The sequence below is a fragment of the Myotis nattereri genome, assembly GCF_964212035.1.
Source record: "Myotis nattereri genome assembly, chromosome: 1".
Lineage (NCBI taxonomy): Eukaryota > Metazoa > Chordata > Mammalia > Chiroptera > Vespertilionidae > Myotis > Myotis nattereri.
The window spans coordinates 46,287,167-46,314,839 of NC_138075.1; the positions used below are offsets into that span (position 1 = coordinate 46,287,167).

Here is a 27,673-nt window from a genome sequence, read left to right on the forward strand (position 1 = left end):
AATAAAATGTAAACATAAATTTTAAAGAATAAAATGTATTTCTAAGGTATCATCCTGGGCTGAGATTCACAGAGAGGAAATTAACAGTAAATAGAGATTTATAAAGTTAGCAAGGTCATCTTACTGACAGATACTTTGATCTAATTTTAAAATGCTGGCTTAAAAAGTGACCTATAGCACATGCTGGTCCAAAGTAGTTTGCACCAAGTAGTTTTCAGGTGTGTTTTTCTTTACCTCAGAGAATCTAGTTGTCAACCACTATTGCAAACTACTAAAAAATTATGTTTTTTTGTTTTGGGGTTTTTTTTTGGTAATGTTGATTAACTGATCATCTGAGTAATTAAGTACTTCCTCTGCCTTAGAAGTGACTTTTTAAATGATACTCTAAATATGAAGGAAAGTAAGCTTATAATTATGTCCTTAGGATCAAAGTTCTGATCGTACCAGTCTTTCTTCAGTGGGAGCCCAGGATTCTGAATCTACCTCTTTAACGGATGAAGATGCCGGCCCTGAGTTGGAAGGAGCCACTTCCTCCCAAGAGTGCAGTACTACCACAAGGACTAAGGGCGTTGATTTCAGCAGAACAAGCCTAGGAAGTTCTGCCTCCCTAGAAGGTTTGTTCAGACAGTATTGTCATATTTCATCTGATAGGTGGTACCTTTACTTTTTTTCCCTGTATGTTTTATTTTTGTACAAGATTTGCATGCCTCCAAAGTCAAAACAATATTGAACCAAGGCATTTTCAGAGAAGCCTAGTATCCATCCCCATTCCCTTCATTTGTTTTTTCCATCACTAGAGGTAACCAACCATTTTTATTCATTTTGGTTTATCCTTCCTTTGTTGCTTTTTTAAAAAATAATAGGCCCATGTGTGCATGTGTGTGTATTCTTATTACCTCCTTGTCTTGTTATTCAAAAGGTAACCTACTAGAAATACCTTGCCATTCCCCCCCTTTTTTTTTTACTTAACAATAGATCATTGCATATCATCACATAACATTGTCCCTCATTCATTTTTATGGTTGCATAGGTCGTCATGTGTCAGTGTATTATACTTTATTTTAACCACTTCTCTGTTGATGGATATTAAGTTTCCAGCCTTTGACTATTATAAAAATTTGTGCACTCGGGGGGGTTCTTCAGCCCAGCCTGTGCCCTCACGCAGTCTGGGACCCCTCAGGGGATGTCCACCTGCTGGCTTAGGCCCACTCCCTGGGGGATTGAGTCTAAACTGGCAGTCAGACATCCCTCTTGCAGCCCAGGAGCCCTCGGGGGATATCCACTTGCCAGCGGGGACCAGGCCTAAGCTGCAGTTGGATATCCTTAGCGCTGCTGAGGAGGCAGGAGAGGCTCCCACCATCACTGCTGTGCTGGCAGCCGTCAGCCTGGCTTGTGGCTGAGCAGAGCTCCCCCTGTGGGAGCGCACTGACCACCAGGGGGTAGCGCCTGCATTGAGCGTCTGCCCCCTGGTGGTCAGTGTGTGTCATAGTGACCAGTCATTCCCAGTCGTTTTGCTGTTAGGGTCCGTTTGCATATTACCCTTTCATTATTTTTTTTATTATATTTTATTTTTTTATTGCTTAAAGTATTACAAAGACTATTACATATGTCTCCTTTCCCCCCCTCCCCCTTGACAATCCCCCGACCTCCCCAACCCCCCCCCGTCTTATGTCCATTGGTTATGCTTATATGCATGCATACAAGTCCTTCAGCTGATCTCTTACTGCCCCCCCCCCACACACCCTCCAACCCTCCCCAGCCTTCCGGCTATAGTTTGACAGTCTGTTCGAGGCTGCTCTGCCTCTGTATCTATTTTTGTTCATCAGTTTATAATGGTCTTTATTATCCATAAATGAGTGAGATCATGTGGTATTTTTCCTTCATTGACTGGCTTATTTCACTTAGCATAATGCTCTCCAGTTCCATCCATGCTGTTGCAAATGGTAGAATTCCTTCCTTTTTACAGCAGCATAGTATTCCATTGTGTAGATGTACTACAGTTTTCCAATCCATTCATCTGCTGATGGGCACTTAGGCTGTTTCCAGATCTTCGTATGGTAAATTGTGCTGCTATGAACATAGGGATGCATATATCCTTTCTGATTGGTGTTTCTGGTTTCTTGGGATATATTCCTAGAAGTGGGATTACTGGGTCAAATGAGAGCTCCATTTTTAACTTTTTGAGGAAACTCCATCCTAGCTTCCACAGTGGCTCCACCAGTCTGCATTCCCACCAGCAGTGCACGAGGGTTCCTTTTTCTCCACATCCTCGCCAGCACTTGTCGTTTGTTGATTTGTTGATGATAACCATTCTGACAGGTGTGAGATGGTACCTCATTGTTGTTTTGATTTGCATCTCTCAGATGATTAGTGACTTTGAGCATGTTTTCATATGCCTCTTGGCTTTCTGAATATCCTCTTTTGAAAAGTGTCTATTTAGGTCCTTTGCCCATTTTTTGATTGGATTGTTTATCTTCCTTTTGTTAAGATGTATGAGTTCCCTATAAATGTTGGAGATTAAACCCTTATCAGTGATAACATTGGCGAATATGTTCTCCCATGCACTTGGCTTTCTTGTTGTTTTGTTGATGGTTTCTTTTGCTTACCCTTTTATTATATGCCTGGTGCATGGGTGGGGGCTGGCTGGTTTGCCCTGAAGGGTGTCCCAGATCAGGGTGGGGGACCCGCTGGGGTGCCTGGCAGCCTGGGTGAGGGGCTGAGGGCCGTTTGCAGGCTGGCCACACCCCCTTCAGGGTAGGGGGTCCTGCTGGGGTGCCTGGCCAGTCTGGGTGAGGGGCTGATGGCTGTTTGCAGGCTGCCAAGCCCCCCAGCGGGGACCCTCACCCCATGAGGGTGTGGCCAGCCTGGGTGAGGGGCTGATGGCTGTTTGCAGGCTGGCCACAGCCCCTTCAGGGTGGGGGTCCCCGCTGGGGTGCCTGGCCAATCTGGGTGAGGGGCTGATGGCTGTTTGCAGGATGGCCAAGGCCCCCATTGGGGACCTTCAACCCCATGAGGGTGTGGCCAGCCTGGGTGAGTGGCTGATGGCTGTTTGCAGGCTGCCAAGCCCCCCAGCGGTGACCCTCACCCCATGAGGGTGTGGCCAGCCTGGGTGTGGGGCTGATGGCTGTTTACAGGCTGGCCACAGTCCCTTCAGGGTGGGGGTCCCCACTGGAGTGCCTGGCCAACCTGGGTGAGGGGCTAATGGCTGTTTGCAGGCTGGCCACGGCCCCCAGCCACCCAAGCTCCCAGTGGAGGCTGGCTGGAAGCAGGTATCCGGGATTTATTTAGCTCCTATAATTGAAATTTTGTTGCCTTTAGTGGAGGCCACAGCCGGCTAGGGCAGGTGGGAAGCTTGGCTTCCTCCATCGCCGGGTCAAGCAAGCCTCCTGCTTGCTCCAGCTCCATGGCTGCTGGCCGCCATCTTGGTTGGATTAATTTGCATATAGTCGCTCTGATTGGCTGATGGGCATGGCTTGGGCATGGCAAAGGTACAGTCAATTTACATGTTTCTCTTTTATTCGATTAGATTATAAGTTTGCCTGGACTTTGAAAGCTACTTCAAAATTATTCCTTGAAGTGATATTGCCAAGTTCCCTTCCTCAGGACTACACTATTTTGCATTCCCTCTGGCAATAGGAATATAAGAATACCTATTTCCTCAGAGCCTTGTCAGTAAAATATGTTGGCAACCTTTTGTATTTTTGCCATCTGATAGGTGAGGAATGTATTTCAGTTTAGTTTTCATTTATATTGAGGATGAACTAAATTGAGGATCTGTTTATATGTTTAAGGACTATTTGTATTTCTTTTTCTGTGGACTCTCCTTTGCCTACACTTCACTTATTGGTCCTTTATTTAAAATGTTTTAGTAGCTCTTGTTACATTAAAGAATTAATGCTTTATCTCTTATGTAAATGGCAGGTACTTTTTCCTAGTTTGTGGGGGGTTTTTTTGTCACAAGGTTTTAATTGTATGTCATCAGATTTATCAGTCTTTTCCTCTCTTGCTTCTGGATTTTGAATCATTAGGAAATACTTACCCTTCCTAGGTTCACCAGTGTTTTCTTCTGATACTTCTCTGGTTTCCTTTGTAACATTGTCTGGGGTCAGTACATTTTTCTGTAAAGGGCTGCCATACGTAAATATTTTCTTGTATTTTAAACATGGAAAAACACAAATAGCAAAATAGTAATTATAAACAGCTAGAATGCCTTCTACTCTGTACACATAAAGTGCTTAATAGTGAGTGATGAACACACCAAGCATGTGAGAATCAGGAATTAGAGTACATTTCCTTAGGTTTATACTCAAAACAAAAACATATACATTGAAAAACATTTTTCATTGTTTATTTGTGTGTTTTTTTCTTAACTTACCTTTACTATTTTGAGTAGAACAGTTTGACATTTTATTAGAAAATTTAAGAAAGTGAAAGATTCTCATGTCCTTTCTCATTAGTTTTAATGGTTTCGCCCTTTGTTTTTTAATAATGGACAGGATCCCTGTCAAAGTTTGCCTTACCTGGGAAATCAGAGGTGGCATCTCCCTGCAACACGAGTAACACAAATATCTTCCAGAACTATGCAATGGAGGTACAGTTTTAATCAAAAGAACATTTTTATGTACTGCTTTATGAAAGTTACATTTCTTAAGTATTGATGGTCTTGGATGGAGTAATAAAATGTTAAATATGTAGTATCTGAAAATTTCAAAATGTATGTTGCACCTGAATGAACTTAAAATATCTAGTATTTCTGATTGTTGAAGTCATACCATTTTCCTCTGTTTAGAAAAGTTCCTTTGAGATTTATCAGCATACAAAAGCATTTTCATTTCAACATTTATATTTATCCCTTGTTATATGTATATTCTCTTTGAATTTTTATTTTACATCTTAAACACTTAACAACCAAGTTTGCTGTGCAAGCACACTTGTTTGATGAAGATACAGGGAGCCATTTTGGCATTTGTGTCAACTTTTTCCATCATGTTTTTCATTCTTTGTATCAGTTTGATGTAGCTATCTGATGTTGCAATTTACAAAGTTTCTGATGACTTCAGGAATTTCTACATTTTATTAATGTAAAGACAATATTTATGTTCATCCACAGCAACTATCTTTAGTGACAGACCAGGGGTTTATTGTTGTTTTAAATCTCCAATCTGTCATAGCTGATACTCTTGCAAAATACATTGATCACACACTTAGTTGTTACAGCATTGACAAATTACTTTAAAGGTTTCTAAATCGTCCCTTCAATTTCTTTATTTATTACAAACCAGTAAGAATTTGTGGACTAGCATTTGTTCAGTGACTGCACTTTGAGTAGCACAAATCTATAATGTGTAATTACAAATACTTATTTGGGGTACTAACAAATTATGCTTGGGTTTACTTTTCCATGGCAGGCTTTTTTAGTAATTACAATGGTTAAAATGCTTGCTTAAATGCAAGTTTCCTTTTCAGGCAAAAATTTTGGAATAGATTTAGCTGAAATAGTTAAAGATAAATATATAATGCATTGAATATAATTCATATTTTGTTTGTAACTTCCAAATCCTTCTGCATTTTAGTTTCCTAGTATATTTATGAATTGAACTGTTTTTAATTTATAATATGCACTAACTAGCTTACTTTATACAGTGCCATTTTCTCCCACAGGTTCTCATCTCAAGTTGCTCTCGGTGTAGAACTTGTGATTGTCTTGTCCATGATGAAGAAATCATGGCTGGCTGGACAGCAGATGATTCAAATCTCAATACTACATGCCCATTTTGTGGCAATCTTTTCTTGCCCTTTTTGAATATCGAGATAAGAGATTTAAGACGACCTGGAAGGTAATGATTTATGCTTTTTTTTTCTTCATGTTTAAGAGTCACATTTCCTAGAATCTCTCCTTTCTCAATAAGCTCCTTTAATTCACATTGCAGATACTTTTTGAAGTCAAGTCCATCTATAGAAAATATGCATTTTCCATCCTTTTCAAGTCAGGGAAGGCAGTCTTGTATCTCAACATCAGCCTCTGGTCTTGACACATCTGTTATCTCTGTTCAAGGGAATTTTGATTTAAATAGGTGGGTATATTATGTGGAACTATATGTTAACAATTTATATAATATATGTTTTTGATAATGACAAGAATTAGATGAACATTTTAAGGTTTAAGTTGCTATGTATAATAGATTCATAAGCTTAAATTCTAAGAAAAATAATATTAAAATTATCTTAATAACCTAAATGTTTAATCAGTTATAGTTTATACTCTATGAATCCTCATGGTATCAGTTATATAATTCATATAATGTAATGTTTACTAGTATTTTAAAGGTAAAAATTTTGTAGAACACTTGAAGTTTATAATGAACACCTTTCTCTTGTGTCTATCTCTTCAGGAATTAAGTCAGTACTACTATTTTGGAATATTTAATCTTCTACTTAGGAATATTTAATAATCTAAAAAAACATTTGGAGCTGATAAAGGAACTGTAAAATTAAACTAAGACATATACAGTAAGCCTAATATAAATAAATCTACGCTTAAAATTCATTTTGGAGAAGTGCCAAATATAGATAGCTGGCAGATGAAGCCATATTAGTAGCTGCATGTGCAAAAGAAAATGCCTGCATAGTACTGGCAGGCTGGTATGATCTGTTTAATCCTAAATGCTTAGGCAGCAAAATTGCAAACCTGTGTGTGCACTATCTTTCATCACATGTCTGTTGTAGCCCTTACTTTGACTGCCACTAGCTTACAATAGGTGGGAATCTCCCTTCCCACTAGCTGAAAGAATAGATGCCTATTTTCTCTGCTTTATATTATCTGGGCCTGCTGTATAAAAGTTGTCCACTAACTGTGTTTGAATAATTAAATGATTCTTGAATATTTAAAGTGCACTAGATAAAAAGGAAATTTAACATGACTAGACTACTTAAAAATATATGCCTTTTTTCCAAGCTGAAGCCTGAGTTCCTTGGATTTACTTTGCTATGCCCAGGACTGATGCTAAAGAGAAGAATATGGTCTTTCTAGAGAAATAAAGTAAATCTAGACAGTGATATGCTTTTTTCTTTTTTCAATACCCAAGCAAATCTAAACGGCTGGAAAATACATATGCCGGAAGTATTCAGATCCCTGCTGATAGATCAAAAACAGCTATATCAAAATGTCCAATATTTCCAATGACCAGGAGTGTCAGTACTTCCGGTCCCTTGGATAAGGAAGACACTGGAGGGCAGAAGCTAATTCCTACAGGCAGCCTGCCAACTACTTTACAAGGAGCTACAGTATGTATTTTGGTGTTTTTAAAAATTTGGACATTGATCATTTACATGATTTTGTTCACCTTGTCTGAAACAGCCTTATTAGCTTTAATTTTTTTAAATTTCCATCTGAGGATATGTTTATTGATTTTAGGGGGGGGAGAGGGAGAGAGAAACATCAGTGTAAGAGAGAATCCATCGGTTGCCTCCCATATGTGCCCCTACCAGGAATCGAACCAGCAATCTTTTTGGTGTACCAGATGATGCCCCAACCAACTGAACCACCTGGCCAGGGCCAGCTTTAATTTTATTATTGTCAAGGAGAGTTTCTTGTCCCATGATACAATTATTGCACCTTTCTACTTACATGGAAAACATTGACAGGAAATTTTTTAATGACTTAGTATCATAAATCTTATACTTATCATTTATGGTTTTTATTTATTCAACAGGATTCTTTAGGATTAGAATGGCACCTCCCAAGTCCAGATCCTATCACTGTCCCATATCTCAGTCCTTTAGTAGTATGGAAGGAACTTGAAAGCTTACTGGAAAATGAAGGCGATCATGCAATAACAGTGGCAGACTTTGTGGATCATCATCCAATTGTTTTTTGGAACCTGGTGTGGTATTTTAGACGTCTTGACTTGCCCAGTAACTTACCTGGATTGATTCTTTCTTCTGAGCATTGTAACAAGTATTCAAAGGTATGAGAGTACAAATTAACTAAAAGGCGATGCTATTGTCACCATTGTAATGTTTGCATATTCCTAATGACAAAAAAGTAATGTTTATGCTATTTTTAATAACCATCTTAATCATTAGATGAATAAGACTGATTAAATTGTGTTTACAAATAATTTTTCTTCTTTCAGTCTAATTCATGTTTTTTAGCCTTCTTGTAAAATTTATACAAAATGGGCTTGCATTTTATTTTATTTTTTTCATCATTAATACATTTTTATTCTTTTTTTTATTATTATTAGTTAAGGTATTACAAATGTGTCCTCATCCCCCAGGGCTTGCATTTTAATTATGGCCTCAAGAATTAACTGTGAATGACTCTTATGAAAAGAGTTTGTGAGTTGGCCCCACTCACGTTTCATACCTCCTTCAAAAACAAGCCTGACACTTCTTTAAGAGGATCTCTCTAATTCATATTGTAGTCATGTGCTACCATTCTCTTCATTCCTTTACTCTGGGTTTTTGATTAACATTTAGGTATTCAGTTTGTTATATGTTCATTTGTATTTTTGATATGTTGTTCTATAAAAGTGTTTTTATTTTTCATATGCTATCACCACCACAAAATTGTAAAGCTTCTAAGTTCAGAAACCTTGCATTCTCCTTCTTGTGTTTTATATCTATGATGATTGTGCACACATTTTGGATTTTCAGTGCATGATGAATGAGTGTCTGAAGGTTAAGTCAGTCAGAGTTATCTGTCCTAGTGTCTTGGGCTGATGTAGAACGGGCCTGCCTGGTTTATCTTTGTTTGGACCTTCAGCCATAAGCTGGTAGAGATTAGCCCTTCACACAACCCTTTCTCACAGATCTCAGTACTTTGTAAAATCTGCTTCGGAGCAGAGATCACTTTACTTTAGAGATCATTAGATTCTCAACTCAGCCCATCTTCCTTCAGTCAATATAAAATGCATACAGACCGGTCATTTGCTGTTCTCTTTATCTCTTGCACACATACATCCGAAAAAAAATATTTATAAGGTTATTTATAAGATATTTACAAAACATTATGTAAGGATCATTAATGAATGTTTGTTTATTCTTCAACACAGATTCCCCGCCACTGTATGTCTGAAGATAGTAAATATGTTTTAATACAAATGTTATGGGACAATATGAAATTACATCAGGATCCAGGACAGCCCTTGTATATCCTCTGGAATGCCCACAGTAAGTGCTATCATAGAATGTGCTGGCTTTTTTTATATGAGAGTAATCTCTACTTACTTTAAATAGCCTAAACTAATGTATAACTGACTTTTATTTTACTATACTACTTTTTGTCTTACAGGTCAAAATCGTACTCTTTTGTTTGAGAGTGAGTGTTAAGTTTAATGTTTTTAGTGCTTATCTTCTATGGAGGTCAAGGGTTTTTTTATTTTTTATTTTGTGTTTTTTGGGTTTGTTTTTTTAGTAGTGTCGTATATGTGCTGGAGGGGTTGTGTTTTGTAGAGTTCTGCTTTTAGCACATTGCTTATCCCAACTTCTTCTTTATATTTATTTTTGTTTGTTTCCATCTGGGCTGCTTCCCCCAGGAGCTATATTAAGGAGAACAGTATTTTTAAGTTTTGTCTTTGAGGCCAAAAAAGCTTTCGGCCTATTTTTATCATTATTTATCTTTTTTATTTTCTTTTTTCTGTCTTCATTTTAAGATTTCTATTGCCCTTCATTTATTTTTAGTGCTTTGTAACTTCTTTGCCAGCTATCAGTTGCTGCTTAATTACATTTTCCTTTCTACAAAGAACATTTTCCTTCAACTGCTCTTTGGTTCTTTTACAGCCCATAAATATCCAATGGTCCATTTATTACAAAAAGGTGATAATTCATTTAGCCAGGAACTATTGAAAAATATGGTAAAAAGCATCAAAATGAATGATGTCTATGGACCAATGAGTCAGATTTTAGAGACACTGAATAAATGTCCTCATTTTAAAAGACAGAGGTAAGTCATTATCTTAAATGAACATATTGTTCCTCTAGGCATATTAATGTTGTTTGCTTAGTAATTTGTTAGAATATCTCATGCTTATATTAGCATAAAAATTTTTGTAGAAAATGAATAAACTGTATGCATAGTAATTATCTTCTCCATTCTTCCCTTCTCCCCCCACCCCCTCCCAGGAGTTTATATAGAGAAATATTATTTCTCTCACTTGTGGCACTGGGAAGAGAAAATATTGATATAGGTAATTCTGCATAATATTTAACATGTAATACTTATATATTATTAAAAATATGTGTGTGCATACTTTCAATATATTGTATAGTTTTTATGTTGGTTGTCTTTATTATTTTAATAATGTATATTCATATAATATACTTTTTCTTTTATTTTTTTGATATGAGATACTTTGATATTTTGGTAATGTTAATAATAAAGGTAACAATAGCCCTAACCGGTTTGGCTCAGTGGATAGAGTGTCGGCCTGCGGACTGAAAGGTCCCAGGTTCGATTCCGGTCAAGGGCATGTACCTTGGTTGCGGGCACATCCCCAGTGGGGTGTGTGCAGGAGGCAGCTGATGGATGTTTCTCTCTAATTGATGTTTCTAACTCTCTATCCCTTCCCCTTCCTGTCTGTAAAAAATCAATAAAAATATTTTTTAAAAAGGTAACAATAGAATTTCCATGTAATCCATTAATTCCACTTCTGGATATATATACCCAAAAGAATTGAAAGGAGGGTCTTAAGGAGACATTTGTGCACCCATGTTCATAGCAGCATTATTTATAATAGCTAAACTGTAGAAACAAGTGTTCATTGAAGTATGAGTGAATAAACAAAATGTGGTATATACATACAATGGAATACTATTCAGTCTTAAAAAAGAAGGAAATTCTGACATATGGTACAATATGGATGGAACCTTAAGGACATTATGTTAAGTGAAATAAACCAGTCACAACAAGTCAAATACTATATGAGTCCATTTATGAAGTACTTATAGTAGTCACAGTCATAGAGAAAAAAGTAGAATGGTAGTTGCCAGGGGCTGGAGGAGTGGAGAATGGGGAATTATTGTTTAATGTATTTAGTGTTTCTGTTTTATAAGATGAAAAGAGTTATGGAGATGGATGATTATAATGGTTGCACATTATGAATGTATGTAATACCACTGAACTGTAGAGTTAAAAATGGTTAAGATGGCAGCCCTGGCTGTGTAGCTCTGTTGGTTAGAGCATAGTCCCATTACATCAAGGTTGAGGTTAAATCCCCAGTCAGGGCACATACAAGAATCAACATAAATAAGTGGAACAACAGATCGATATCCCTCTCCCTCTCCCTAAAAAAAAAAAAAAATCAATTAAAAATGGTTAAGATGGTAAATTTTATGTTATATATATTTTACCTCAGTTTTAAAATTTGGGGGGGGGGATCATTTTTAAAAGTTGGCATCTTAAAGCTTTAAATTTCACTGTTCTGTGTAATCTCACTCTAAAGAGTTAAAGAGCTATGGACTCTAAAGTTCCCATGTTCCAGTTCTGAAATTCTGTGGTCCTTTAGTTGTCAGAAAAGACCTCAAGATTCCTTCTTGGTCTTTAATTTTGCAGTTCTGTAGTATTACAAAACCTGGTTGTTATCAAAATCAAATATAAATTTCTTTATGCCTTGGTTTCTTGTGAATTTTTTCAGATGTATTTGATAAAGAATACAAGATGGCATACGATCGTCTCACACCTAGTCAAGTCAAGAATACACACAACTGTGACAGACCGCCGAGTACAGGAGTGATGGAATGTCGGAAAACCTTTGGAGAACCTTATCTTTAAGATGTGTGTGTGTGTGTGTGTGTGTGTGTGTGTGTACTTTCAATATGTATTGTATAGTCTGTGTATAAAATAACACTTTTAGACTCTAAACTTTTTTTCTTCAATTTTTGAAAATGAATTTGTAAATGGTTCAGAATGTCCATATAGCTCATGTACAGAATATTTTAAGGAGAATAGTGACCAATAGGGAGAGAGCCACTTTGTTTCCCCTTTCCTTTTTTTCCTTTACTTTCCCTGTAACAATCAGTTAGTTTTGTGACAGGGAAATCCCTAAACAAAATTAGTTCCCATAAAATAAAACAACCTTTTCATGGTTTCTCTTGTAAGAGACAGATTGAAAACTCATGTATGAAACTTGAACTAATGTAGTATCTCCTGTTTTCATAGACTAGTCAAATGTTTTGACCATGAAGTTGTATTATACATATTTTAAATTGTTTATAGTAAGTTGATATTTTTTTAATTTTTAAACTTAATATAGCAAGCTTAAAATGAACTTAAACTTATAAAGCAAGCAATTAAGTGCTTATTTTCCTTGTCTGCTATTTGAAGTAACTAGTACAGCTGCAGATCTCTATATGTAAATCTATCTATCTATATTTTTTTTATTACTTGGGGGAATGATTAAAAAAATGTCAGTGCTAGTGTCTGTGTTGTCCTGGAATTGCATGTTAGTACTCCTACGCCTAACGGCAGTGAGTGAGTCATGACAAGGGTGTGCACTGCCCAGACTGACTCATCGAGCCTTGTGGAAGGAGAGCCCCAGAGGTTCCAAGTCTGTTTCTGCAAAATCAGGGTCAGCATACCACAATTCCAAAATTTCTCTACTGCTAATAGATACATACAGTCCACAGGGGAAATAGCTTACAAAGCCAAAAATCAGTTTAAATTTTAATATCTACATAAATATTTATGTTGGGAAATATGTCAGACAATATACTCTATTCCAGATTTTAACCTTAATGTCTAAAATATTGGGTATGATGCAAATTGTACTGTATTTATCGGGAATATGGCCTACTGGAGTTTTCGGTTAATATTATATACAGATATAAATATTCAATTTTTTTTCAAAAGTAGAAAAGTAATAACTCTCTAAAAGTAAAGTCAGAGAGAATTTCCCATATTGAGGAAATTGGCTTTTTCAATAAGCCTTCAGAATCTGAAGTTTATGGAATGTAAAGTCCAGAAATCAGACAATAAATTGAATATTTAAGCATCATGAGTAGACTCTAAAATATATTTTTAATCTCATTTCTAATTTCACTTTCTTTGGGTAATTCTGATCAAAAGTATTCTTTGGCTGTTAGAATTATTTATAGATTTTCAATACGTGTGTATGTTTGCATACCTTGTCATTAAGGAAGGAATTCTCTAGCCAATTTCAAAGAAAAAAATGGGTGGTCCCAGTTTATGTGTATAAAGCCAGTAGAGTCCAGGACATTTGGACTGGGGATAACATGAAGTCCTGAGACTTTCAGCTCAGCTACAGAAAACCACCTTTTGAGTTCACACTGTTAGTGAATATCACGAAGCTGAAACATTTCACAGCTTTCTTCTACTCTGGAAAATAACAGGAAGAGTTTAAAAATGTAAAATTTTAGTTCAGTTAGTTTGGGGCTGAACTTGCTTACTTGAAAAATCTGGTGCTATGCACGTGTCTGCCTCTCCTTTGTAAATACCACTCCAATTTTGTCCTCTACTATTCAAATCCAAGCTTCACATACTGCGTCTTATGTTTTCTACCTGAATCAGTGGTCGCCAACCTTTCGGACCTCTCGGACCACTGGTTGGCGACTGCTGTTCTAAATCACTTGTAAGTTGTCTAGTGAGAAATATGTGATAGGTGAGACTTTTGGCATTGCCCACAAACATCCCTCCAAACAGGATTCTGGGGTTCTATTCTGGCTTTTGTTGTTGTCTGTTGGTTGGTTTGTTTCCCTTATAAGAACAGCTTTCACTATTGTTTACCTACCTTTAACACAATATGAATCACAGTTCTTTTATTTCAAATCTGACCCAAAACGGTGAGGTAAAGCCCATTCTTCATGGGTCAAACTTATTTGGAAAAGTGAATGTAATTTGCATCTCCTCCCCCCACACATAGTTTTATTTCTGCTTTTGGTTGGGTTTTGTTTCCCCTACTTTTAATCCCCAAGGAATATTATTTACACAAATTTAGTCTTAAAATATACTCTGAACCATGAAAAGGAAGCAGTAAACTCTTCAAAACAAAATTAAAATATGATCATCCTTTAAAATAACTCTTATGCATTCTTTCCTTCTGTTTTTTTCTCTGTTGACCATACATTTTGGAGAATCATGGCCAATTGTGTTGGAGAGAAATGCCCTTTGCTACATTACCTGTCTCTGATTTTCTTACCCTTAGTTTTGTTATATGTTTAATAGTTGAAAATAAATCATTCTGTATCCTGGTATAACTTTACTACTTTTTTCAATTGTGTTTTGAATGTCACACACTTGTATTTTATATCATATTTAGATATTCAGCTTTTCATCCTATTGTCAGGGAGTTGTGCAGCTTGTTCACATTCTGATTTTTGTCTTTCGTGATTGTTTGGAGGATTTTTGTATTTGTGTGTGTTGTTTTTGTGTGTTGTTGTTGTTGTTGTTTGCTTTAAAACCCTAAAATCACCTGCCTGTTTTGTAAGATTTTCTAATATGTCTTCCATTTTTGTATGTAGAGAAATGATCCCTGCAAATGTTGGTTCTGCATTTCAGGTGACAAATACTAATTTAACTTTATGCTGGTAATTACTATGATATTTTAGTGCAACTAACAGTTGTTAGCCTACTGTATATAGAAGGCTGCTATGTTGGATTCTAAATACTTTGTAAGTATATGGTAAGAAAATGCCCATTTGTATGGTAACGTGTGACAGCCCAGCTTTGTTTTTATCTCCCACTAGAACTTGAAAGCTGCTTCCAGGCACTTTATCTCAGAGCAGGAAGGGAAAGAGCAGACTGCGCTTGGCCCACCTTTGTGCTCGAGTTTGTATTCTCTGCCCTTTCTGTTTAGACACAAGGCTGAGTTTTACTTCAGAATCGAGTTCTGTAGCAGCTGCACACCAGTTGGCCTTCATATCCTCAGTATTTGGTATCTTCTTTTTAAACCTTCACACTACCCTCTTCCTCCGGCCTCACAGTACATTTGCTGGCTTAATTATTCTTGTTTACAAAATCAACAGTGTACAAATTCACATAGGAATTTCTGACTCTGATTCAAAAAAATCTGTGTGCTTGGGCTTATGCTCTGAGATGGTAACAAACTCATCTGATAAAGTTACTGTGGCCCTTTCCACAGTTGCTGTTCATGTGGATGGCGCCCTCCTTTTGTATGTAATGATTTTCTTTTCAAACACAGTACTGTGATAGACCACCAGAGCAACGGTTGAAATTTTCTTTAAATGAAATTCTCCAGGTTTTACCTGCTCATCACAGGGAAGAGCTGAAGAGCAGAAGCAGTGCCGTGGTGTGTGGGCAGCCTTAGGCCAGGGTGTCCTGCTGGTTCTAGTGATCCCCCTTCCCCAGGGATAGACAGCCTGATCATGAGCTCTCTGTGTCTTTTATAGAGACCAGTCCCCACCTGCAGCAGGACCTGCCCACAAAAAAGGGGTCAGAACCAAAGGTATTCTCTGACACATAAGGTCGACCAGCTCTTCAATTGTATCTACTAGGCTTTGCCCAGAATATTACATTCCAATTCTGGCTGCTTTTGGTATTCAATCTTTAAATAAATGATAATTATGGTATCCAGTGGTTCTCAACCTTCCTAGTGCCGCGACCCTTTAATACAGTTCCTCATGTTGTGGTGACCCCCCCAACCATAAAATTATTTTCGTTGCTACTTCATAACTGTAATTTTGCTACTGTTATGAATCGTAATGTAAATATCTGATATGCAGGATGTATTTTCATTGTTCGCGACCCACAGGTTGAGAACTGCTGGCTATAGACAGTGTTATAAAAGGCCAAGCCTATAATTTGATAGAAACATTTTCAGATGAGAGTGCAATATATTGTTCGCAGTGTATAGTAACAATTTAAACATATACTAATTTTCATAAGTTTGGAATGTAGCCTTTTTTTCTGGTACCATATAGAATTTTAACCCATTAAATTAGAACAAGTTTCACATTACTAGAAATTTGGCCCAAGTCCATCAAGAAAATGCAACTTCATGGGGAATGAAGAAGAAACCATCCTTTCAGCCAGTCTTCCAATTCAGAAACCCTTGTGGGGACAGTTTGGACTGTCTAGACTGAACGAACGATCTAGAATACAGATTATTCTGTATTCTGTCCTGCTATCTTTTCGTATCACATCTGCCTGTCAAATGAAAGGACCATCTCAACATTATGTTGACATTTTAAGATGGTATTTCATCTCTAAAACAGCACAATTTTAATAAATTATAGATCTGTAAATGTTTGACAAAAATTTTAACTTCCAAGCATCTTTTACAAGTTACATAAGTTTTTCATCTCCCAGAAATCTTTCTCTCCTTTCCCTCTTGAATTCCTTCTCACCCATCAAAACCCAGCTTTCATTTTATATGCTTAACCCTTTCTGTCATAGTGTAAACTTACCAAAACTTCCTTTCTAGGCAAAGAGAAATGCCAAAAATTCAGTACACTGATTAGGAAAAGGTTGTTAGATCATTAGAGTTAATTTTAATCATGAAGCAGCTTTATCATTACAGAACATTTCACTGTCCATCACTCCCCATTGAGTCATTCTGGGGAAGAGCGCCAGGTCCCTGGCCATCAGTGGGGAGGAATGCCCCGCGGCTAGCTGGAATAGGCTGCAGAAACCAGGTTAGCGCCCAGAGTTGGCATTGGGATCTCCTTCCTGTTCTTAGGTCATGGCATGTGGAGACGGGGCACTGCAGCAGCATCAGGAATGAGGATAACTTCAGAATATGGAATTTGAATATGACTCCATATTCTTCATCAGTCTTCTCTGGAGCATTCTGACCATGTTTATAAAATACCAGTGAGACTCACAATTTATTGAAACTGAATAAAAGTCATTTCTAAAGAACATGATTCCTGGGGTAGTGAGGCCATTAGTTAAATTAACGCAAACTAAAGATGGATTATGGACTGAAGTACTTTCTTTGAACGCAGCCCATCAACACCAAAATGTTTGATTTTTTTTTCATATCACATCTGTCCTGCTATCTTCTAGTCTTCAGTGAATCCTCTCTCATGTAACGAAAGCTCTATTTACCATCATCGTCTACAGTCCCCTCAGCTCCCTTTGCTCTGAAAGCAGGGACATAGAACTGTTTCATTTCTCATGTGTCCCTTAACTTGATGCTAGTAAAAGCAGTAAGCATTGGTATTTAATATACAAGCACTTCAAATTCCACATGAAATGTTTAAATAACCACACACTTTTTAAAAACAAGTGTCCTTTACACTAGCTATCTTGGAAGTAGAAATACTTTTGTTCTCACTGTGTTGCCATTGTGCTAAGCATTTTTGGGATTTCTCCTTTGTGATTGCCTTAATCCCCACTTGTAAGCCACATAAGACATCCATCTTCTTGCTTTATAATCCCATCTGGGTTAATATGCAAAAGTGGCCTTGCCCCACTGGATCTCTTACTTTATAAACCAGACTTGGCTCTACTGACCGAACTCTACCTTCTCACTCACTAGGAGCAGCTGTGCTGTTGGGTGAGAATATGCTGGAGGGGCAGAGCCAGGACCAACCACTGTGTTACATGTCTAATCCCTCAAGGAGACCACTTGATGGAGACAACACTAACTTGGATTTTCTAATAAGTACATATTTTTAAATAGCCCTTAGAGTAGTTTTCCTTCTCTCATATCCAGGACTGCCAATTCAAGGGCAAATTACAAATTTTAATTTCTTGGGTTACTCATTTTAATTTCACTTTTCAGAAATGCAATAAGAGCTAATGTAATCCTTTTAAGCTATAAAATATTGGTACACATCTTACTAATGATAATTGATTCCTGTTATATTTCATTTTTTCCTATAGCCTTAGCTCTTAAACTCACCAGTAACTGAACCAGTGATGATTACAAACCTGGTAGAACCTCATGTTTGGAACAGAAAAAGAGGAGACAGTGAAGTGCAGCATGTGCTTGGGGCAGGAGCCAGGAGGCTCAGCTAGAGACCACATCTGCATCTTTTGGATCAGCCGCCCTTTAGTAATCAGGAACACGTGAGCTTGGTGGCTTGTCTTACTGTGCCTGTCCCAAGCCTCCAGGTATCTCATGTAGAAAACCCTCTGACTCCAGGGGTCCTTTTACTGGAGTCCATGTGACAGTGTCTGTAGCAGTAAGGGTTGGAACTCCATGCACTCCCCGACCCCAGAAGTGAGATTTTTAATCACAATGAGCTGCAGGTGTTCCCAACGATAACCTTCACTCCTGTATCACATTGACATCAGATGCTCCCAGCCTCTCAGTTCACTCTCCTGGATCATGTTCATTCACCAATGTGCCAAGAGGTACAGTAACTTCTGCCATGGTTTTCTGATCCATGTCCGCTTTGAGCAACAGTGACTGACTCAGATAGATACAGGACAGGATATGATTCGATCTTCTAACATCACACTGATTATCAGGAATATAAAGTAAAGGAGGAACATTGTGAAGCCCAGGATCTTGTTCATTCTCCATTTGCACGATGCAATTGAAGAGATCACAAACAGGAGCATGAGAAAAAGCAGGACGATGGCACAGAACAAGCCATTGCTGCTGACTGGAACAGGCTGTAGTCCATTGATAAGAGAGAAAAGCAACCAGGGAACAGGCAGACTGCGAGATGAAGAAACAATGAGTATTTTTCATGTTTCTAATCATCACATATACTTAAACTGTATTTTACAATTTACAAAGCACTCATTTTTACATACACATAATCTATGAAATAGAGCAGGAAATATTAGCCCCATTTCACAGAAGAGGATACCAAGGTTCAAGAAAGTTCAATTACATGCCCTTGGGCTCACAGCTAACTGGGAGAGCCTGGATTGGAACTGAAGTTTTCTAGGTCTGGCTATTTTTTCTTCATACCAAATGACTTTTGTATGACTAACCAGATCTGTTGATGTGTGACTCTAATCTCTAAATTTTTATGATAAGGCCCAGCTCAGGATAGCATTCCTTTAAATTACTTAGGGATAGGGCTCTCCTATGCCCTTTCCCGGCCCCACCCATACACACAAATTCAAAGTAATGAAACCAAAGCCACCACTCAAGTCCAGGACATGACTAGGGAAATGAAAATAGGCCAGGTGAGGGAATGGGTGCAGCAGGATGCAGCATTTGCTTGTTTATACAAAATGCTTTTAGAGCTGGCAGGAACCCAAAAGCAAAGGAACAAGAACATCAGGAAGTGAGACTGAGTCATTGTCCCAACCCCACCTCCACCACCTTGCAGGTCAGTGAGCAGAGCATTTGACTGTATTTAGTAATGGAATTTAATGGACTTCATTTTTCAACTCATCTATAAATTTCAGTCAGTTACATTTCAGGCAGCATTTTAGTTCTATTATCTCATCTGTCTGTGATTAATGAAGGGAGAATACTTTGTTGCCTTATAGAAACTAATACTTTAAATGCCCTTTTATTCTATGTATAATGAATGAAGCAGAAAACCAGTGAACAGAGCCAACACAAGGTTTTCCAGTCTTACTTAATATTCCTTAAAAAGCAACTTTGCCACTCACCCCACGGTGATATCAAATATGTTACTGCCCACAGAGCTTGACACGGCCATGTCTCCCAGGCCTTTCCGAGCAACAATCACACTGGTGATCAGGTCAGGAATTGATGTGCCTGCTGCCAGGATCGTCAAACCCATAATCTCTTCAGAAATCCCTATTGTTTCACCAACCTGATAAACAGTAACAGCAATAAGAAACCACGGCAACAGCAAGTGGAAAATCTGAGGCTCTTCCACATACTGCTTTGTGCAAACCCAACACCTCCCATGGAGCTCAGCACACTCCCGTGGCCTGAGCAAGGCCGGGTCATGGCGGAACTGACAGCTGGGGAGATGGGGCCCCTGCTCAAGGCTTCAGGGTATGACCCTGCTCTTATCTAAGATGGACTAAAAGTCCATCTCTAATACCACCTGTCACTGACATTCAAACAACAGTACCTCTGCTTCTAAAAGAACTGCCCCTCCAAAGATCTGTTCATGTCACATTTCTATTTCCAGAACCATGGACACCTGCTATGTGCCAGGAACTAAGAGCTGGAGAGAAAAGTATGAGCAGTACAACACTGACCCTACTCTCGGCCTAGTGAAGGAAAAAAGATTATAAACAACGATTACAGCTCTGTGCTAGTGCAATATTCCAGGTAGAACAGAAAAGCCATGGGCACTCAGAGGATTAAAATGCCAGAGACAGGGCAAAACTGTGCTTGCTCTCACGAGTGTGTACAATTCACCAGGTGGGGACGAGGGGGAGATGCATGACAGAGAAAGGGAACAGGGTGATGAGCAGATTGTGAAGGGCCTTCTATGTCACGCTGCATGTGAATGTAAGGAAAGCCACACTTGAAAAGTACCACATTCACTGGAATAAAAAGGCCGTCTTTGCCAACAATGTAGAAACTACAAATGCACTTGATGCTCACCATTCCCTAAGTACTGGAAATTCACCCTGAAGGAAAAAAGCCTTTCCACTTGCTGACACAGGATTTAGTTCCTGCTTTTTACTCACCTGGTGAGCCCACCACACCATAAGGTACGAGAATATGGCTATCCACAGGATGGATCCCAGGAAGGTGATAACAAAGAACTTTCTAGACTCCTATGTGAAAGTATGAAAAGAAAAAGAAGTGAGTTTCAGAGGCTAAAGGTCTTTGGCCCTTTTGAGAGAGCCCCAGAATCAGTGATGAGATCTGCTGGGGGATGATGGAGAGGATCCAGAGATGTGTGGGCTGAAATCTGTTTCCAGTGAGGACCTTGACATAGCAGGGAAAGGATGGGGTTGGTGGCCCACAAGGGAGTACAGTCAGTAGGGTGTTCAGTAGTCACCAAACTGAAGAGCTATTTGCTTGCCCAGAACCAAGCCGATCTGGGTATTTGATTTGGCTTCTGCAACTTCTCTCTGCCCTACCCTCTCCAGACCCAGAGACAGAATATGGACAGCCTTTGGGTGGGGTATGCTAGTCAGATTTTTCCCTGTTAATAGGATGCTGGGAAGAAATGGCACTTATCGCCTTGGGTTTTCACAGTAACCCTGTGAAATATGGTGGGGTGGGGTGGCATCATTCCTATATTAAAATCAGAATCCTGAAACAGTCAAGGCGGGACTAGTTCACATTGCTTATAGAGGTGGAAGTAAGCACATTCTAGGGCCTCACAGGCCCATGTCCCCCTAGGTGCATGGTCCCCGCCAGAGCTGCGAATTCCAACCCAAATCCTCTCTGTGGTTGAGCCGTGCCAAGCTGGTTGACCCTGTCCTCTCCCTCCTCTTGGGTGGAAAGCCTCTCTGGGGATAGACAGTCTAGGCCAGGGTATGGCTGGGCAAACTCACCAGCCTCCGGACGTCGGGCACTGTCAGCCACAGTGGGAGCACAATGGGCAGGAGGAAGAGGTAAATAGCCTGCTTCTGCCGGGTCTCAGGCCACTCCAGCGACAAAGGCTCCTCATTTTCTTCCTCTTCCTCCTCTTCTTCCTCATCCTCATCCTCATCCTCATCCTCATCTTCATCTTCATCTTCACTGTCACCTCCATCGCCTCCTCCTTCACCATTTGTACCTTTCTCAACACTTTTGGCTTCACCTTGATTTTCAGCAATGAAGTCCTGCTCTTTGGTTTCACCATCACCTTTCATTTTGCCATCTTCTCCTTCTGCTGGGAGTTCACCTTCACCTTCATTATTTTCTTTTATTTCTGCTTGGACTTCACTCTTGTTCTCTTCATGTTCACCATCACCTCCATCACCTCCCCCTTCACCATGTGTACCTTTCTCATCACTTCTGGTTTCACCTTGATTTCCAGCATTGAATCCCTGCTCTTCGGTGTCACCTTTCACTTCACCAGCATCTCCTTCTGTTTGGAGTTCAGCTTCACTTTCATCATTTCTTTTTCTTTCTGCTTGGATTTCACCTTCACCTTCATTGTCTCCTTTCCCTTCTGCTTCAGTTTCACCTTCACCTTCTAGCTGAGTTTCACCTCCATTTTCACCTTCACCAGGAGCTTCAACCTCTTTGCCTGTCATTGCACCTGTGCTCTCAGCTCCAGCCACATCTCCTTCCTGCAATCCAAAGCCAACCGATTACCGTAACTTCTCTGCTTGTTTTCTTTCCCAGTTTCTTCCTATTATTTTTATTGTTGTTCTCTCAGAATATAGCTAAAAACTCATGTACAAGGAGAAAACTAGTGCAATTACTCAGCAAAATTCCCCTTCACAACATTCCTACCCAGTGGTTGTTTAGTCTTTATTTGAGCATTTCCAGGGATGGAAAACTCACCGGAAGAACTTCTGTCATCTTTGGCAACTCTGCTTGGTTTGAAGTTCATATGTATACCAAGGAGCTACCCTCTGTGTCTAGGTTTACTCTGTGGAGATGCATAGAACAAAGCTAATCACTCTTCCACAAGACAGCGCTCTTCCCTGCATTAGAGATACCCAGGTCCTTCTGTCATCCCCCCATATAATGGCCTGGAGCCTCATCCCCAGCTTGGTGAACTCATTCTAATTAGCTTATATCCCACGAGGAGGCTTCTAAACCTGAACATAGAGCACTGCACAGAGTTTAATGGGATTATCAGCTTCCTTATCTTAGGCATGTTTCCATTAATATTGCATGATAACTTTTGGTGATTATATAACATTGCTGTGTCCACTAAACTCCTAAACTGTTATATTACATCATAAGTATAAATTGATGATAATACCTACTTATTGATGGCTTATATGTGCCAGGCATCATGCTAAGTGATATTATAATAATAATAATAGTTAGCAATTACTATGTTTCATGAGCAATTAATTAATGATATAGATAGAATTTAACCCATCTGATAGATGGAAAAACTAGGGTACAGAGTAGTTAAATAACTTGCCCATGATCCACACAGTTTGTGATAAAGTTGGGATTTGAATATGGATAGTCCAACTCTTGGCCTTTTAACCACCAACCTACCCTGTTTTGCAAATGCCAGGGCCAAATGAGATCTTTGGTTCCCAAACCTTACAGTGTAGGAAGCTTATTACAAATACACATTTCTGCCCTCACTGGTTTGGCTCAGTGAATAGAGCGTCGGCCTGCGGACTGAAGGGTCCCAGGTTCGATTCTGGTCAAGGGCATGTGCCTTGGTTGCGGGCACATCCCCAGTTAGGGGTGTGAAGGAGGTAGCTGATCGATGTTTCTCTTTCGTCGATGTTTCTAACTCTCTATCCCTCTCCCTTCCTCTCTGTAAAAAAAAAAAATCAATAAAATATATTTTTAAAAAAAACACAAAAAAAACAAATACACATTTCTCCCCTGGCCGGCGTGGCTCAGTTGGTTGCGTTATCCCATGCACCGAAAGGTTCCCCTTAACATTCCCAGTCAGGGCACGTGCCTGGGTTGCAGGCTTGATCCCGGGGAGGATCAATGTTTTGCATTCAAATTGATGTTTCTCTCTTCCTTTCCCTTCTTCTCTCTTTAAAAATCAATTTTAAAATCTTAAAAAAAAGAAAGAAACAAATACGCATTTCCTTGCCCCACCTGGACCAACTGAATTAGAATATTTGGGACTGGAAGCCAGGAATCTATTTTAACTTGCTCACAAGTGCTCCCAACAAGTCCATCTGCAGCCCAGTGTTTGGGAACCATGGACTGATTCCATGCAGTCTAAAGCCATTGACTCTGAGGGTCCTCAGATTAGGCTCTCAACTAACTATAACAATGTGCTGAACCAAACGAGCAAATGGCCTGGACGGTGTGCTCATGGAGTACGTTTTCTGTAACAAATTTCATGACATAGCCCATCCCCAAGGGATGCTCAGTGAGTCTCAAACTCCGCTGCATATTAAAGTCACCTGGAGACTTTAAAAACATTCATGCCCAACCAAGATATTCTGGCTTAATTGACTGAGGATGGGGCCTGGGCATTTTGGGGGGCCTGGGCATTTTTTAAGCTTCCCCAAATTGTTCTATTATGCAGCCAGGGTTAAGAACCCCTGATGAAGTCAAATATTAGTCTCTGTAAGGTTTTGCTTTGAATTTGGAATGAAGAGTGAGATTTTAGTCTGAAGTCATTCCTGCCTCCCTCACAGCCCCATCAGGAGAGGTTTCCTGGAGAAGACGACAAGTCCTTTAAATCCATAAGTATGGGAGTGTCTGCCCAGCCTGTACCCTCTTCTCTAAAAACTGCCACCCCTAACATCCCTTCTTCTTTGTTGAAGTCATAGCACCCCCCCCCCCCTTTCCCTGCCACAGCTGATTGGACACAGGCTGGATCCCTGCCCCATGACCTGGTTTGAACGAGTTTTCTCTCTTCTGTGACAAGGAGCCAATCACTAGTTGATCCCCCCTGTAGACTGAGAACTAGGGTAGTATTTTAGGGCTGTGTGAGCTAATAAGGAAGCAAATGGAGCCAGGCTACTAGGAAAGCATGCACACAGAGGAGGGGATGTGAGGGAGAGCCAGACATGGACTGAGAAGCCTCCAGGGTCACAGATACCTTCTCAGGCCTAGGACCAGCTCCTAGTGACACCAACCTTCACTTCCTGCGCTGGGGTTCCTCTTAATCCCTTTTAATTGAGCTGGCTGTCCGGGACCTACTCGGGACACTCATGATACCATGAAAATGTCTTAGACCTGAACCCAAATTGCTGGCTTAAGGATAAGATATAATCGAGTGCTTCTGAGTGTCAAGTTTAAAAAAAAATAATTAAAAAAAAGCAATGGAACCTGCAAACTGATTGTTAATTTATTGCCAGTCACTCGACCCTTATTGTGCCCTGAGTTTCTCTCTGTGGGGGAAACAGAGATGACTCAGAATTGGATCCTGCCTTCAGGAACCTCACCACCTAGCAGGGGAGCTAAGAGACAGAGTACAAGGAAGGCATTATTGATAAGAGCCCTGGGAGAGGAACAATATACCATAGGCATTCAGATTGGATGGTGGGGAAGCCTTATGGCAAAGGAGGCATTTGCACTTGCCTGGAGGCAGGTTAGGGTATCTGGAGAAGGAGGAAAAGGCATTCTAGGGGGAGGAAACTGTCTGGGCCCAGGTAGAAAAGCATGGAAACAAGAAGTCCAGTTTGGCTATAGCAGGTGGGAGAGGCTGAGGCTGTAAAGACAGCAGTATCAGAACGCAGGAAGCCCAGTGGACAAGGCCAAGATGCCTTGGAAGGTTCCCAGGCCTTTCCCCAGCACCCGCCCCTGGCATGTTAAGCTGACTGGTCTCACCGTCCCTAAGTTGCTGGGAGACCCCTAACAGTTTTTTCTTATGTTTTTACAGCAGGTGACAGTTGGCAACACATTCTTGTATATGTTCTCTGACTCACACTCAGGTGTAATGGTGAATTAACTGGCCCCATGAAGTATCTCATCTTCCAATGCTTACCCCAGAGGAATGAACCTCAGACCTTCAGGAAGGAAGACTTTTTGGTCAACAAGTCCTTCCCTGGGTCTCTCACACTCCTCTACCTGGGAAGAGGCTTGTGCCTACCTGACCGCCAGGATCCTCCTCCTGATCTCCCTTGACGTCTGGAGCAGGGGCTGGTGTGACCTTGACCGCAGGGAGCTTGGTTGGCTCCTCCTCTTTAAAGGATAAACATGGGATAGGTCAGAAGAGTACCAGGTGTTGAGGGCAGCTAATAGAGACCGATGTGAGTGGCTACAGGGCTATTGGACTTGTCCACTTCTGGATCTCAGAAGGGGGATTTCTTGTTGATAGAAAAAGTAAAATGATGTGATGTGAACTGTTACTGTCCTTTCCACAGAGATATGTACAGATGAGAGGACAGCTGTGAAATGGCAATCCTTGCTCCTTCTGTATTCGCAGACATTTCCATCCTGGCCAGCATAGGCAACTGGAACAGAGAGAGGGTAAAGCCACAGCCCTAAGGGTCTGACCTTTCCCCCTACCAGCTGCATGGAGAGGATCCTAATGATTTCAAAGACAGCAGCTAGGAAGCCTTGGCAAGTCCGGAGAGCTGGGTTTAGGTACAGGCTCTTTCGCTTCTTTGCCGTGTGGCTTTGGGAAAGTCACTTGACCTCTTGAGCCTCCGTTGTCTATAGAATGGTGTCTATAGAATAGGAACAACCACTGCTGCTCTAGCTCCCTCCAAGGGTTACTGAGTACAACAGGAGTCCTGGTGTGCGGTATAGAGCCCACAGGGCAGTAGCTGTCTCACACTCCCTGTCCCAGCAGCCACACAGATGCTGGATTTCTGTGCCACCAGACCCCTGGTGGCCTTTCCTCACTGGGGTTGCTGGTCTCGGGCCAATCCCTAGCAGAACTATCCTTCTGTAGAAGTGGCAGGAAGAAGAACTAGAGTCCAATATAGTCTAATATGGGACAAGATTCAGCAAAAACAGAAGTGGGAGTCAACAACCTTCAGCCTGGCCTTTCCTGGCCTTGCCTACCCCACATAAGGAGAGTATGGAGGGAACAGTACAGGACTGCCTGGGGAAGAGGGACCCTGGACTACAGCAAAGTGCAGGCAGCACCAGATCACCACTCCAGCTGACTGGCTCAGAGAGGCCAAGAGCCCTGCCTCAGCCCTGGCAGATAGGAGGAAGGAAGGTACAGGAGAAAACCTGCTGGTCTCACCATCCTCTCACCTTCTGGTTTGCTCTCTGCTTTGGCCTCCTGATTCAAGCTCTCCTCATCCCTGTTCTTGGAGGAGTGTGCTGCAAATGAAAAAGGAAGCATATCTGGGACCAAAGTATCCCCGCCACACCCTTCAGTTGGGCTGGTGGACTAGCAACCAGAGCAGCTCAAGTGCATGCGAAGAGGCTGGCCTGGGAGTTATGATGTCTGGATTCTGGTCCTACTAGGCCTGTCATGGTGCCCAGTTCCCAACTTCTGTCTTACATTCCCTGTACTGTCACTAACTGGCTGTGACCTTGAGCAAGTCACTTCCCCTGTTTTCTTCCTGGTAAAATAACATGGTTAGTGTTGGGGGTAACAGATACGGTTTAATTCCTTTGTGAGCCCAAGTGAGGGCTGCCTGAGTGCTGAACTGAGGAGAATCCTCATCCAGGTCTGGTGGAGAGTGTCAGGATTGATCGGAGGTGTCTGCAATGGGCAGGGAATGGAGAAATAATTACATCCTTGGACTAGATTATGTGTAAGGGCCTTTACAGCTTACTTTCTATAAATCTACTATAAGCTTTGCTATAACTGCGGGGGCACTGCTGGTGGCCATATTCCTGAGCCTTCCCTCTCAGTGGCAAGGGGGAAGTAGCTGCTCCCCAAGCTCCTTGCCACACCCCTTTGACCCCAGACACCTGGAACCCACACAGGGCCCCCTTCCAGATCCCCGTGCACGTGCTTTCCTGGAGGCCCGCAGAGCACTGTGCTCAGAATGGTGCTGCCCTGGTTTCCAGGCAAGAAAAATGGGGAGGGCAACTCTCTCAGTGTGACTGTGACCCAGGAAACCTGCAAAGTGCTTTCCATGTATCATTTCAGGTGGGAGGCACAGAGACAGAGGTGCAGGGGCCAGGAAGGTCCCCCTCACGGCCGTGTAGTGGGAAGGTGAGGATAATGATACACGTGACCGAACGAAGCGGTGCCCTGGAGTCTATTCTGCACCCCACGCTGGCTCTGCCCTGTGAACTCCGGGTGACCTTGGAAAGCCTGCGTATCCTCTCTAAGCCTCGGCGTCCCTTCTCTAAAAAGGCAACACCATGATACACACAATGTGGGGATCTGCGAG

General features: G+C 40.6%; 2 protein-coding genes across 2 annotated transcripts in view; one reads left to right on the forward strand and one right to left on the reverse strand.

Moving 5' to 3' along the window:
* The window catches only part of DENND4A (DENN domain containing 4A), a 107,202-nt gene extending 94,205 nt beyond the window's left edge, over positions 1-12,997 (forward strand). Inside the window, exons 25-35 of the mRNA XM_081094276.1 lie at positions 425-614; positions 4,497-4,591; positions 5,662-5,837; positions 5,931-6,074; positions 7,086-7,284; positions 7,713-7,967; positions 9,057-9,174; positions 9,296-9,322; positions 9,784-9,946; positions 10,126-10,190; positions 11,637-12,997. Coding sequence (XP_080950402.1) covers positions 425-614; positions 4,497-4,591; positions 5,662-5,837; positions 5,931-6,074; positions 7,086-7,284; positions 7,713-7,967; positions 9,057-9,174; positions 9,296-9,322; positions 9,784-9,946; positions 10,126-10,190; positions 11,637-11,773 — 1,569 coding nt within the window. The 3' untranslated portion in view covers positions 11,774-12,997. The remainder of the gene's footprint in view (positions 1-424; positions 615-4,496; positions 4,592-5,661; positions 5,838-5,930; positions 6,075-7,085; positions 7,285-7,712; positions 7,968-9,056; positions 9,175-9,295; positions 9,323-9,783; positions 9,947-10,125; positions 10,191-11,636) is intronic.
* Positions 12,998-18,340: 5,343 nt separating this feature from the next.
* Positions 18,341-27,673, reverse strand: part of SLC24A1 (solute carrier family 24 member 1) — a gene marked incomplete at both ends in the record, with an annotated part of 29,693 nt that continues 20,360 nt past the window's right edge. The window contains 5 exons of the mRNA XM_081094289.1: positions 18,341-18,590; positions 19,505-19,671; positions 20,507-20,596; positions 21,326-21,693; positions 21,901-22,048. Of these exons, the coding sequence (XP_080950415.1) occupies positions 18,341-18,590; positions 19,505-19,671; positions 20,507-20,596; positions 21,326-21,693; positions 21,901-22,048 (1,023 nt within the window). The remainder of the gene's footprint in view (positions 18,591-19,504; positions 19,672-20,506; positions 20,597-21,325; positions 21,694-21,900; positions 22,049-27,673) is intronic.